The sequence below is a fragment of the Protopterus annectens genome, chromosome 5.part0, assembly GCF_019279795.1.
Source record: "Protopterus annectens isolate FY-2018-M chromosome 5.part0, PAN1.0, whole genome shotgun sequence".
NCBI lineage: Eukaryota > Metazoa > Chordata > Ceratodontiformes > Protopteridae > Protopterus > Protopterus annectens.
Window position 1 is genome coordinate 1,637,874,345 of NC_056735.1, and position 12,730 is coordinate 1,637,887,074.

The following is a 12,730-nucleotide window of genomic DNA, read 5'->3' on the forward strand; positions in this document are numbered from 1 at the left end:
GACTTCTTCTGTACTTAATGGATTGCCACCTATGTGGTAATTTGTGGGCACTTTGTTTTTGCCAAAGGGGATGACTATACACTTTTTGGCATTTAGCTTGAGGCCATGGCTCTGGCACCAGTTGTCTGTTTCTATGAGGCCCTTTTGGAGGATGTTTGTGTCGGCTGGAGAGTCGATTATGGCGCCCAGTTTGCAGTCATCTGCGAACTTAGTCAGCCACAGTCCTTCCTTGTTGGCCTGTACCTCTGAGAAATATATACCGAACAAGAGAGGTCCCAGGACTGAGCCTTGTGGGATGCCGCTTGTAACTGGTTTGGAGTCTGACATGGCTCCAGCAATTCTAACCATGTGGGTTCTGTCCTTGAGCCAGTTTGCAACCCATCTAGTGACATAGGGGTTTATATTTAAGCTGGTGAGCTTATCTATAATGCCCGAGTGGGGTATTGTATGAAAGGCTTTTGTGAGGTCCAGGTAGGCTGTGTGGACCATCTTCCCCTCGTCAATGGCCTTAGTGACTGTTTCAAAGAAATCAACCAGGTTTAAGAGGCAGGATCTGACCTTAACAAAGCCGAACTAGGTAGGATCCAGTGTCTGTAGGTCCCCAATATCTTTATTTATGAGGTCCATGATGATCCTTTCCATAGCTTTGCAGACCAAGCTAGTCAGGCTTATGGGGCGATAGTTTCCAGGAACCGTTGAGGCACCACCTTTGTGGAGAGGGACCAGTGTTGCTGTATGCCACTCTTTGGGTACATATCCTGTAGTAAGGCTGAGATTGAACAGTAGTTTTATGTTTGGGTTTAGCTCTTCTTGGAGTTCATGTAGGACGCAGCCCGGGACACCGTCTGGTCCCATTGATGCTGTGTTTTTTGCTTTGGAGAGGGCAGCTCTTACCTGAGCATTCGAGATGTTAGGGGGGTAGCACTCTGCTGGGATAAATATTTGCCCTTTTGGTGGGGAGGGGGGGGGGAGTTTGCGCTGAACCTGTCAGCTAGGATGTTGGCAATGTCTGTGGGTTCAGTGTATTTTTTGTCATTTTGGACTAATTCTGAGCATATCTGGGAATTCCCACCCAGGTTCCTAACATAACTAAAGAAAGCCTTGTGATTATCCTTAGTGTCCTGTGCAATTTTTCTCTTGAAGTTGGCCTTAGACGATTTTATGAGTGCCCATAGTTTTTTGCTAATACTGATTCAGAGATGCCTTCCCTTTTTGGGATTTTGCTCTATCATGTAGTAGCTTCCTCCTTCTATTGTATAGTTTGTTTATGGCTGGGGTCCACCAGACAGGACGTCTGCCTTTGGAGGATTGGGTCTTGGTTTTATTTGGGATTGCATGATCCATACATTCCTGAAGGTGTTCATAGAATGCGTTTATAAAGGATTCTGTGGTCTGGGCCATATTTTTCACAGGCCCGGGGACTTTGAAGGATTCCACCTCGGTTTTGAGGAGTGTGAAATTTGCTTTAGAGAAGTTTTTCACTGTGGTTTTCAGGGCAGGGGGTGGAGTCGGGATGTGAATATCCAGTGAGATTAGTTTATGCTCTGATCTTACCAATGAGGGATACACTTCTGGTCTGGAGCATAGAGTCCCCATGTTGGTGATGATCAGGTCCAGTATGTTTTCACCTCTTGTGGGATCATACTTGTATTCCTTTTTCTACCTTTATGTATTACCAGGTATTTCCAGATCCTAAGATGAATAGATCTCAAACATTGTTGAAGATTATTGTCAAAGTGACTTACAGTGTAACTCAGAGGGCCGAATTGCAGACTGTGATCATAGCGAAGTCTAAGGATGTGGTACTTCCCTGCTCTGTCACAGTCCTAAAAATAGCTGTGCCTAATACTCTTCCCTCTGGCTTCCCTATTGTAGAGGGCTCAGGGCAGATGCTGTGGTTCCTCATCCTCCTTTCTTTCTGTACTAGTGCACCACGAATCTTTTATGGCCTTTATATTGCATTATGTCTTCTTTTATACCTTTGATACCTTTACCAGCTCCTTTCCCCATAGTGTCAATTTTGCTGTCAGAACCCATCTAAATGCAGAATATCACACAATAGTGCCTCTGACAGTGATGGTGTTCAACAGTCACTGCATAAACAACATCTTAATCAATCCTGGTCCTGCAAATGCTCATCACCACATTAAGAGTTTGTGAACTGTACAATACTGTCCTTAAACAGAATTCTCTCAAACTCTCGCTGAAATGACAAAATCATTTTTATACATAACTGCTGCCAGTACATTCCAGTAAGTTGCACGTGGGCTTTCTCTGTAATAACTTTAGAATGTATAAATGCAATTACTGTATGTGTAGAAATGTAAATAAAAATGTAACTACTCTTGTGTTTAACTGTAACTAAGTGTGATGCAAAGTAAACAAATGGAACTTTTCTTTCTAGGCCTCTGCTGAAAATGGGTATTAGCCAGTTGGATTTTCCAGTAAACGAAGATAAATAAATAACATAAATAAATAGTGCAGTTGATGCTTCCCTTGTTGTTTTTTTTTTTTTTTTTTTTTGCAAGGTCAAGTTCCATCTTCTCGGTTCTGATGTTTATACTAGCCTTTTCACTGTCGGTGCAGATTTTCTTGGGCCTAGAAAGGTTTGAAGCTGATGACAGTGTTGTCTCCTCAGTTCTCAGTGTGCTAGCCCTGAAGTCAAACTCAGCTGCTACAGTGCCTTGGTACCCTGCAGTGTTGCATTTTGTTTGTCCAGTACCAGCATCAGTGAGTGTAGCTACCTGCTCAGCCTTCCAGCCTGTTCTCCTACCATTGGACTTAAAAACTCCAGAGCTTGTCATACCTGCCCAAATTAGGATTTCCCATCCAAAATGTTCTCCTTTTATTTTGAGTCCCCCCACCAATATCAACACACACACACACACACACACACACACACACACACACACACACACACACACGGGCTTACAAGGCATTGTAAAAACATTGACTCCCCTCCAAAGTTGCTTGTGGAGGACTTGGATACAGTGTATATTTTAGGAGTATTTACAGCTCCTGCTCCAGTGAGAAGGGAGATGGCTCACTAACCCTACACCTTCCTGACAGAAGCCCGGTAGGTTCACAAGCAGTACTCCTTCTTTGGTGGACATCTTGAAGTACTTCAGCAGGATAGGCTGAGAAAAATCTCAGTACAGTGTTCTCCTACAAAATGAGTTATGATTGTAGAGACTCCCAAGCCAGTCACATTCAGCATTGACCCTGTTCATCCTCCAGACAGAGAATAACAAATGATGGACAGGTTTGGAAAATGAGTTAACCCATCCACCATTATTTTTTTAAATTTCACTCCCTACAGGACCAAGCTGGATTCCATCTCTACCTGCACCCAGTCAGCCCATTTATTCTGAGGTAGTGGGAGATTCTTTGAACCACTCATTCCAGCTTGGGAATTCCTGGTCAGCTCAATCACTTAACAGTAAGAATTGGGTTTTAGGGAGTGGGTCTGTTTACTGGTCCTTTGCAGACAACTTATCCTCTCCCTTGGTGGAGCACCAGCCTTCCCCATGGTACCTCTTCTGAAATTTGCTTATGCTGCTATCTGAAGGGAAGCATGCCTTTGCATGCTGAATTCTTCTCTGCTTAATGTGTAACTTCCACATGGCAGCATGGGCTCGCTAGTAGCTTGAACTCTGATGGATGAACATGTAGTGTTCCTGCTAGGTATCACCCAGTTAGCAAATCAGAGTAACCTCCATCCCCAGGATGGATTAGCTGACAACAGCTACTCACTCCTATCCTCTTCTAGCAGCTTCTAGAGTCATCTGAGACACTATTCAAAATTGAGTTATCTGTGACGTGGTCAGAACATAGCCTCTCTATGCCACAGTGATGGCTTTACCTATCCACAATGTTAGCTATGCAGGTGCTGAACTGTACCACTCATATGGTGTATTTTATGAGGGACTGGCAGACAAAATGTATCATACACTAGGTGGATTGTCAGATTCTTAGAAGGGATGTATTTCTTTCCTCCTTTCCTCAGTCCTCAACAACCTTTAACATTAACAAACTTGTGGTGCACATCCTATACATTGCCAAGGCCACCAGGTTTGGCACAGTAATTCACCCACATATCTCAGGTCAGCTTTTTTTTTTTTTTGATTTTCCATTTTCTGGACTGCATTTCTTCAAGAAAGAGGTAGAGCACCATACTGAGAATATGGAGAAGTAGAAAAAGATGCTTAGCTGTGGGAGAAAATTTTCATCTTCCACAATGTACCTTTTTTTTTTTTTTTAGACCAGGAGAAGCCAAAAGTATTTGCTTTTTGGAGTGGCACATAGCTCAAGCCTCTGCAAAAAGCAGCTAGAGTGCAGTCAAATACCAAAGGTAACTTTCACCAAGGTTGAGAGAGAGTCCAGAGCTAAAGGCCTTGGCATTCCCTAGGGGCTTTGTCCAACTTGGCTATCTTCTAGCTCCAGCCTATCTTTGTGATTTTATTTTGACATTCTTTCTTGTTGTAGTTAATAAAGTAGGCCTTGAGATATCACCTTTTGTCGCTTTCATATTAGGGCACGAATAAACGAGTCTTTGTGGGTTCTGTTCAAACAGCTTTATTATATATACAGACACATTGCTGTTGTTGACTATAGACTGTACCTTAAGTAACTTGTACACAATTAATGACTATGATTATGCATGCTTACTCCCTAGTTGCTCCTTCAAAATAGCACTAAGGTTGTGCATGTGTGCGAGTTATATACGTGGATGTACAGCCTCGCATGCTTCTTAAAGATATAAGCACACACACTTTGCACTGTGATCTGTATCTTCCCTCTTTAAAAAATAGACCATACAATTGTTATGAGACTGTTTGGCATGCAGAAATCACAGGTAATCTATAGACGTGCATTATACAATATTAAACATATAGGTATCAAGTCCATGTTGCTGCATATTTCACACTTGGTTTAGCCACTTGTCTGTACCATATGACATAAAACTGGGAATTAGATCTAGCAACTGGAATGTTTTTGCAAAATGGTTGACTTGTGGAATGTTCAAATCACTTTCTGGAACAGAATTAGACATTTGAATACATTCTGGTCTGGAAACAGTGTCTGACTCTCTCTTCAGTTTAGAGTTTGCATCACAGATAAAATGTTGTGATTGTAATGATGATGGTTCTGGTACAGGAAGAAGATGTTTGCGATTCCTCCTATACTCCACTCCTTCCGAATTTGCCAAATAAGATCTTGGTTTGACAGAAATGCCTGTAATCTGTCCTATTCGATCAAAACCATTTGTTGTCTGGATTCGTATCTTCTCTCCTTCCCTCAACAGATGAAGTAATCTGCTCGATCTGTCATAACTAGATTTCTGGTTGTTATGCTTCAATTGAATCTTGATGGTTTTATTGTTCTTAGATTTAGGCTGCAACAAACTTGAAGAAATAGGTAGCGTAGTTCTAGTTTGCCTGGAATGTAGTCTTTGAGCAGGTGAGCCAAGAATATCATCACAGGGGATGTTTCTGAGATTAAGCAAATTCAAGAATACATCGGTATTGTCAAGGTTTGATCTTTCAGGTAACTGCTTTGCAGTCTGTACTGCTCGTTCAGCTAGACCACTGGACTGAGGATATTCAGGACTTCTAGTGACATGTACAAAGTCCCATTCTTTTGCAAATTTTTGAAATAACTGGCTAGTAAATTGAGTACCATTGTCAGAAAAAAATTTCTGTGGTCTACCATGAACTGAGAAATATCATTTCAACTTAGTAATTCTTTCAGTTGAGGTTGTTTGGTAGTAGATCAATCTCAAACCAGTTTGAATAAGAGTCTACCAAAACTAAGTAGTGTTGATTGTTCCACTCAAAGATATCAGTTGCTACAGGAAACTAAGTTAGTTCAAGAATTGGACTTAGCTGAAGCGGTTCTTTTTGCAAATGTGGTCTAGTACTATTGCATACTGAACAAGAAGAAAGAACTCTATCAATGTCTTTTGATAATGAAGGCCAAAATACCAATTCTGTTGCTCTTCTCTTAGTGGATGAGGATCCTGGGTGACCACGATGCAAAATCTGAATATAGTCTTCTTATAAGGAAGCAGGAACAACAATTTTAGGACCTTTGAAAATAATACCATCTTCCATCAGCAGTTCATCTCTGTAAGGAAAATACGCTTACATCTGAGGTCATAAACTAGATTGCTTTGACAACCATCTGACATTAATGTAGTGATTGAGCTTTTGTGAAATTGGATCAGTCTGTGTGTGATCTCTTAACTCATCAAGTCTAGTGGTGGAAAAAGTACACACGGACATCAAATCAAAGTCAAAAGTCTCAGCATCAAGCTTTTCTGTTGTATTTCTAGGAGATCTGGATAAAGTATCAGCCAGATAAAGCAATTTTCCTTTAGTGTAGGCCAATTTGAAATGGTACTTTTGCAATTTGAGCATCATTCTTTGTAATCTCACTGGAGAGAATGCATAGGCTTCTTTAGAATAGTAACTAGAGGTTGATGATCAGTTTCAATCTGAATAGCTCAACCATAAATATAATCATGAAACTTGGAGTATGCAAATACTGTAGCCAAAAGCTATTTCTCAGTTTGAGCATACTGCATCTCGGTTTGGGTTAGTGTTCTAGGTGCATAGCTACTGGTCTGCCCTCTTGAAGAATAACTGCACCTATGCCAAATTTTGAATAATCACAGGCAAGAATAACTGGTTTGTTCACATCATAGTATCTTAACCTAGGTGGGGGTGGCAATGTTTTGCTTAAGGTCTTCAAAATGCCTTCTGATGATGCTCCAACCATGACCATGCAACATTTTTGCATGTTAGCTCTCTTAAAGATGCTGTTAACTAACTGAAGTCTGATATAAATTTGCCTAAATAATTGACCATGCCCAGAAAACGCTGTAAGCTTTGTACATTGTCTGCCACTGACATTTTTAGTATAGCTGCTTTCTTGGTTGGGTCAGGTCTCAAGCCTGTACTTGTAAACAAATGAACTACTTACGTAACTTCTGGAAATTTGAATTTGCACTTATTGAGCTTTAAGTTCATTTCACATGTTCTGTCTAGAACTTTCTTGAGGTTTTTGTCATGCTCTGCTTCACCATTCCCTCCAACCAACAGATCATCTACTATTATGGCACAAGGATAACCCAAAAAAATTTGTTCCATTGCACGCTGAAAAACTTCACTTGTGGAATTTATTCCAAATGGCATCCTTAGGAATCTGTATCTGCCAAATGGAGTGCCAAAAGTAGTTAGAAATGAGGATTTGCGATCCAGCATCACTTTCCAAAATGAACTCTCTGCATTCAAAGCAGAAAATACAGTGGCATTCGGTATTGGAGCTGCAACTTCAACTGTGCGCATTGGATGATGATGCTTTCTTCAGACCTGTTGGGTCAATGCATATTCTGATTTCATCTGAGCCTTTTTTGTGAGCGGCTGCTATGGACGACACCCATTCAGTTGGTTCTGTGACTGGACAAATCACACCTTGCTGCACCATCTTATCCAGCTGAGCTTTTACTTTATCTTGCATAGATATTGGAACTCTTCTTGCTGGTCTGACTACAGGAGTGATCTCTGGGTCTAACTTCATGGAATACACAACTGGAAGCTTGCCTAATTTGTCATCGAAAACATCAGCATATTCTGAGAAAATGGCTTTGGAGAAATTGGAACTCGGAACTGCACTCACATGATGAACTTCTTTAGCAAAAGAAAGCAGATTCATTCTTAAACTTATCTTTGAGACCCAATAAACATTGCACTGGCCTTCAGACTATGTAGAATAACAAGTTGTAACAATTCTCGGCCAAATAACATGAAAGTATCACTGAACCTTCGGTTTGAATTTCTTCACCTTCATAAGCAACAAGTCTTGCACTACTGGTTACATTGAGTTGTTCATTAGTTCTCACTCTTGCAAATGTGTATGCTGATATAACGTTACACTTTGACCCAGTGTCTACTTGGAGCCTGTGGATTTTCCATTGATCCGGACCATATAAAACACTTCACTTCTTGTTAATAACTTTACTGCATCAGCTCTTTTACCAAGCACTGATAACACCATCTACATAGAAAACTGACTATTTAGGCTCTACTTGATCAACTTGCTTTTTTGTGCGACCTTTCATTACAACTGCGTGAGGCTTACTTGATTTACAAAACTTTTGGAAATGGTTCCATTTCTTACACTTGTGACATTGCTGACCAAATGCTAAGCACTTTTCTCTTTTAGACTCATGATTCGCACCACAGTTGCGACAGTTAACAATAAAGCTAGGTTTGGGTTTTACAAATTCATGTTTGTGTTGCACTGAGCTGGCACTGTAACTTTCTAGAAGTCCTCGTGGCTTCTTTGGAAATCCTGTAGCTGCCATGTGCTTAGGCCTGTTCTTGTTTGTCACATGTTGCATACTGTCTGCATGTGCTCTGGAACCAGCTGAAACCATGCTTTTATCACTCGCAAGCATACTTGTATATTTATCTGTCACCTCATGGATTTGACAAATCTCTATGACTTTGCTCAACATTAAGTCACTGTCACAAAATAAAATCTTTCTCACAGCAGCACTATTAATACCACTTACAAGCCTGTGCTTTATCAGCTTATCTTTTAGATCACCAAACTGACGTGTCTTAGCTCTGTGTCTCAAGTCAGTTATATAAGCTGCAAATCTTTCCCCTGATTTCTGATCTCTTGTGTAAAACCAGTGCCTCTCTAATGTAACATCTGTCTGGGGATTGCACAGTTCTCTAAACTTGTGCTTCAAACACTCAGGATCTTCCCTTGATTCAGCTTGTACAACAATATGGCATTCTTCACCTTCTCCTTCATACACTGTAGGTGCATACACAAATGAACGCTCTCTTTCTATGGCCTCTGACCCTGCTAGGTGTAGCAAAATGAATGCCCTAGTGCATGCATCTCTTATCTGCATAAGCTGCTTGTATGAAAATATCATACTGTTGCTCAAATATTCTCCATTTCTCTCCTCCAGTGATCAAACACAAGTGGTAGGGTTTTCGAAATCCATTTGCCATATTAATATGTACCAGCGAAGGGTTTTTCAAATAAGCATAAATATACACACATACACATATGCATACGTTTCTGGCATAAACAAAACTTGCCCAATGCCTTTGTGCTCTGAACTTATATTTTCATTGGGCTTATCAGAATTATGTGAATGAACAAAACTCGTAGTACTTTTGAATAACTGGACTTTGCAAAATAAACTTCTTGGGATTTTCAAAACTTTACTGGAGTTTGCGAATTAACTTCTTGGGCTTTCCGATGCATTCGGAATATAATGGGTAAAAGCAGAACTGCTAAAGTAATACACCATCGCTTGCTATACTTTTGGAATTTTATCAATAAAAGAAGAAAAAAGGAGAAATGCTACAGTCATTTACCATCATTTATAAAGTCATCACTTTAAGAAAGATTTGAGAACTATGCGATTGAGTAATTCACGAGCACTGTAGAACATGTCAAGCAACTGTACAATGCAAATAAATTCAACATCTGTTGTCCAAAACTCAATAACTTTCAAAGTAATTGTACTTTGTGAAAAACTGCATACAGCACACTGAAATGTCCCCAAAATGCTGGTACCTCACTAGGCAACTCTCTACAGTACAAGAAATACTCTGTAATGGCGATACTTTGTGAATAGACACACCCAGCACAAGGATTTCTCTCAAATAGCTATACTTTGACTGGATTGCACAAAATACTTGCACTTTGCACACAATGATCTCTTCGAAATACATGCACAGTAATAAGCACACACTTGTAAGCACTTTTACACACACTGAGATACTTCAAATAACTTTAGTTACGCCCTTGATACAATACGAAGTCGTAGTTATGCCCAAATACAGTAGTTTGCCCAAAACACATGCAGTCACCTCGCTTTATTTTTGCTTAATGTGCCCTTTTCTTTTCCTATTGTAATAATTTTGCTCGTTTAAGGCCTTTTCATGCCCAGTGTACTTTTCTTGTTCTCGTTTTACTCTAAACATGCCCAACTTTGCCTCAAACACACTTGTTTTGCCTTAAGCATACTTGTTTTCTGTTTTACAGTTAATCATTTCATCATATACATTTATCTTCAACATTTTCTTTAGTTAACAAACTTTTCGTACTTTCCGCTTGCATGGTATTGCGGTTTGTGCCCTTGTAATGCCCCTTTATTGTCTTTTGCATTGAGTAAATAATTTGTTTTATTTCTCATTACCTTTGATTCCTTCTGGTTATGTTTGTGCTTTTTCTCTCGGTTTTACCTTCACTGTCATCTTTACATCTCACGACTGTGAATATTCTTTTCTCTTCCATCCTGGTTCTGACACCATGTCGCTTTCATGTTAGGAAATGAATAAACAAGTCTTCATCTGTTCTGTTCAAGCAACTTTATTATATACAAGCACATTACTATTGTTGACTGTAGACTGTAACTTATATACAATTAATCACTATGATCAAGCATACTTGCTCCCAAGCTGCACCTTCAAAATGGCACTAAGGCTATGCATGTACAGCCTCACATGCTTATTAAAAGATACAAGTACACACACTTTACACTCTTATCTACACCTTTCTTGTATCATTTGATTTGAGAAGGGACCCTCTCTAGTGGTTCCATATTTTCCTGTCACTATTCCCCATCATTTGCACAGCTCCTTCATTGAGCGGCATTTGCTGTTAGTGCAACTTTAAAGTGGGAAAGTATCTGTTTATACATTCCTATGAAGTCTGGGAGCTACACCATTGTTTTTCTTGATATGCAGGAAATGTACTTGCTCGGTGTTTGAGGATAGATAGATAGTCTCACTGGATAAGCTTGATGTCTTATCAAGGCATCTGGCATTGGTATATATGCTTGCAGTCTGTGTGTGTGTGTACATACAAATGCATCTCCAAGTACAGGGACTGCAGATGAAAAAGTTAACTGGATTTAAAAATAAGCTTTCCTAATCATAGACTCATAAAGGAGTTTCTCTCTCATATCACCTGATATATATCATAACAGCTGAATTTGTCGTGAAATTCCTATCCATTGCATCAACAGGTAAACTGATCATGAGCAACATGTCATTTAGTAGACGTTCTTAAAAAGGAAAAATATCAGTCATTGAAGTCAAATGGTGATGTGGATTTTAGTAGAAACCAGTCAGAATGCTGCTTTTGCATGACATCTGCTTCTATAGTCTTAGCAAAACAATGATAGAAACTCAGGTTTTTAAAAGTCAGTATCTGATTTTGTTTGGAAAATAATGTTGTTTTTGTTTAGTTGACAATTTTGTTTCCTTGTACCAAATGCAACATACACATTTACTCAAAAGCTTTGGACACTTCTGTTGTAAGATAATTATAGATGAAATATAAAAAACTGAAAATGAGATTTCTTTTTTTCCCCTCTCAGGTAATTTTTCTGGATGATTCAGTAGTCTCCTTTATACAGATCCGAGGATCTGTCCCTTTGTTTTGGGAACAACCTGGACTTCAGGTAAGTTGTCAACTCTGCATCTTTGGTTCCATTAAAACAAGTTATGTGCAATTAAGATTTTGCATGATCTTGAAACCACTTATCTGACGTTGTTAATCTTTTTCCCATTCATCACTGATGGGTCCAGTTCCAAGCCCCTCGGCACCTTTTCGGCCTAATACCAAGCTCGCGTACACCAAAAACTCTCAAGCTAAGCTGCTACCCACAATGCCCTTCTCCCTGTTACCTCAGATCTTGTTTGCCGCGTAGCCATATAGCAGTGTTTCCCCAAGCTCTCAAGCTAAGTGTTATTTTTTCTGGATACTTGTGTATTTTTGAATATAGTCTCTTATTTTTCACTCTTTTACTGTTAATATAGCCTCCTAACTAGCTCTACCCATTGGGTAATTCTTTTACCATCGTTAGTATGCCCTCTCCTTACCCTTGTGGTATCGCTTGATACCATTGTTGGTATCTTCTTCCCTTTCTTCTTCCTTTCTTCACTTTTTTAGGTGTTTAGTAGTTTTGTTACCTCTTTTGTGTGTGTGTATGGAAATGTCTGACAAAAAAGGGAATTTGGGGTGTAACCATGCACCTCTTGCAATGGTAAACTCCCAAACACCGACTCTCATGACGACTGTGTTTATTGCCTGGGGGTTTCTCACCTCTCTGTTAAACCCCCTTGCCAGATTTGTCAAAGTTTTAGTCAGCGGATGCTGAATAAAAGGAAAAATAAATTGATTCTGAAAGGCCTTCTCGTTTCTCCTTTCTCAGAGGCCCTTTCTGTGTCTGAGGTATCAACCCCTCCAGTTAAGTACAAGATAGGTCCCCATTCTGATCCCTCTTCACTGGCTGTTGATAAGAGTAAGACACACAAACATAAGGCCCACAAATCTTCCTCGGAGCATAGAATTGCTGCTTCGGCTCCGACTACTACTGTTCTGAGCTCTGCTCCAATCACTACATTGACCAAAGCCATGGACATTACTGGATTTTCGACATTGGCGCCATCCTCTGCATCGACCTTGCCTTCCATTTCAGGTATGGCACCGACCTTACCTTCAACAAAAGTTACGGCGCCGACATTGCCTTTGACCGCACTGAAAGCAGTTTCGACCCATGCAATTCCTTTGGAACCAATAACATCAACTCCGAGTGCCTCTTCGGCACAGAGTCCCTTTTCTGCTCCACTGATTTCTTTACTACCGGTCTCCAAATTAGAGACTATGGTGCCACTAGCTCAGACACCAT

The 12,730-nt window shown here is 40.1% G+C and overlaps 1 protein-coding gene across 1 annotated transcript in view; it reads left to right on the top strand.

The window, feature by feature from the left end:
- The window catches only part of SYNJ1 (synaptojanin 1), a 2,168,218-nt gene that overhangs the window by 174,691 nt on the left and 1,980,797 nt on the right, over window positions 1-12,730 (top strand). Inside the window, exon 6 of the mRNA XM_044071423.1 lies at window positions 11,417-11,500. Within this exon, the coding sequence (XP_043927358.1) occupies window positions 11,417-11,500 (84 nt within the window). The remainder of the gene's footprint in view (window positions 1-11,416; window positions 11,501-12,730) is intronic.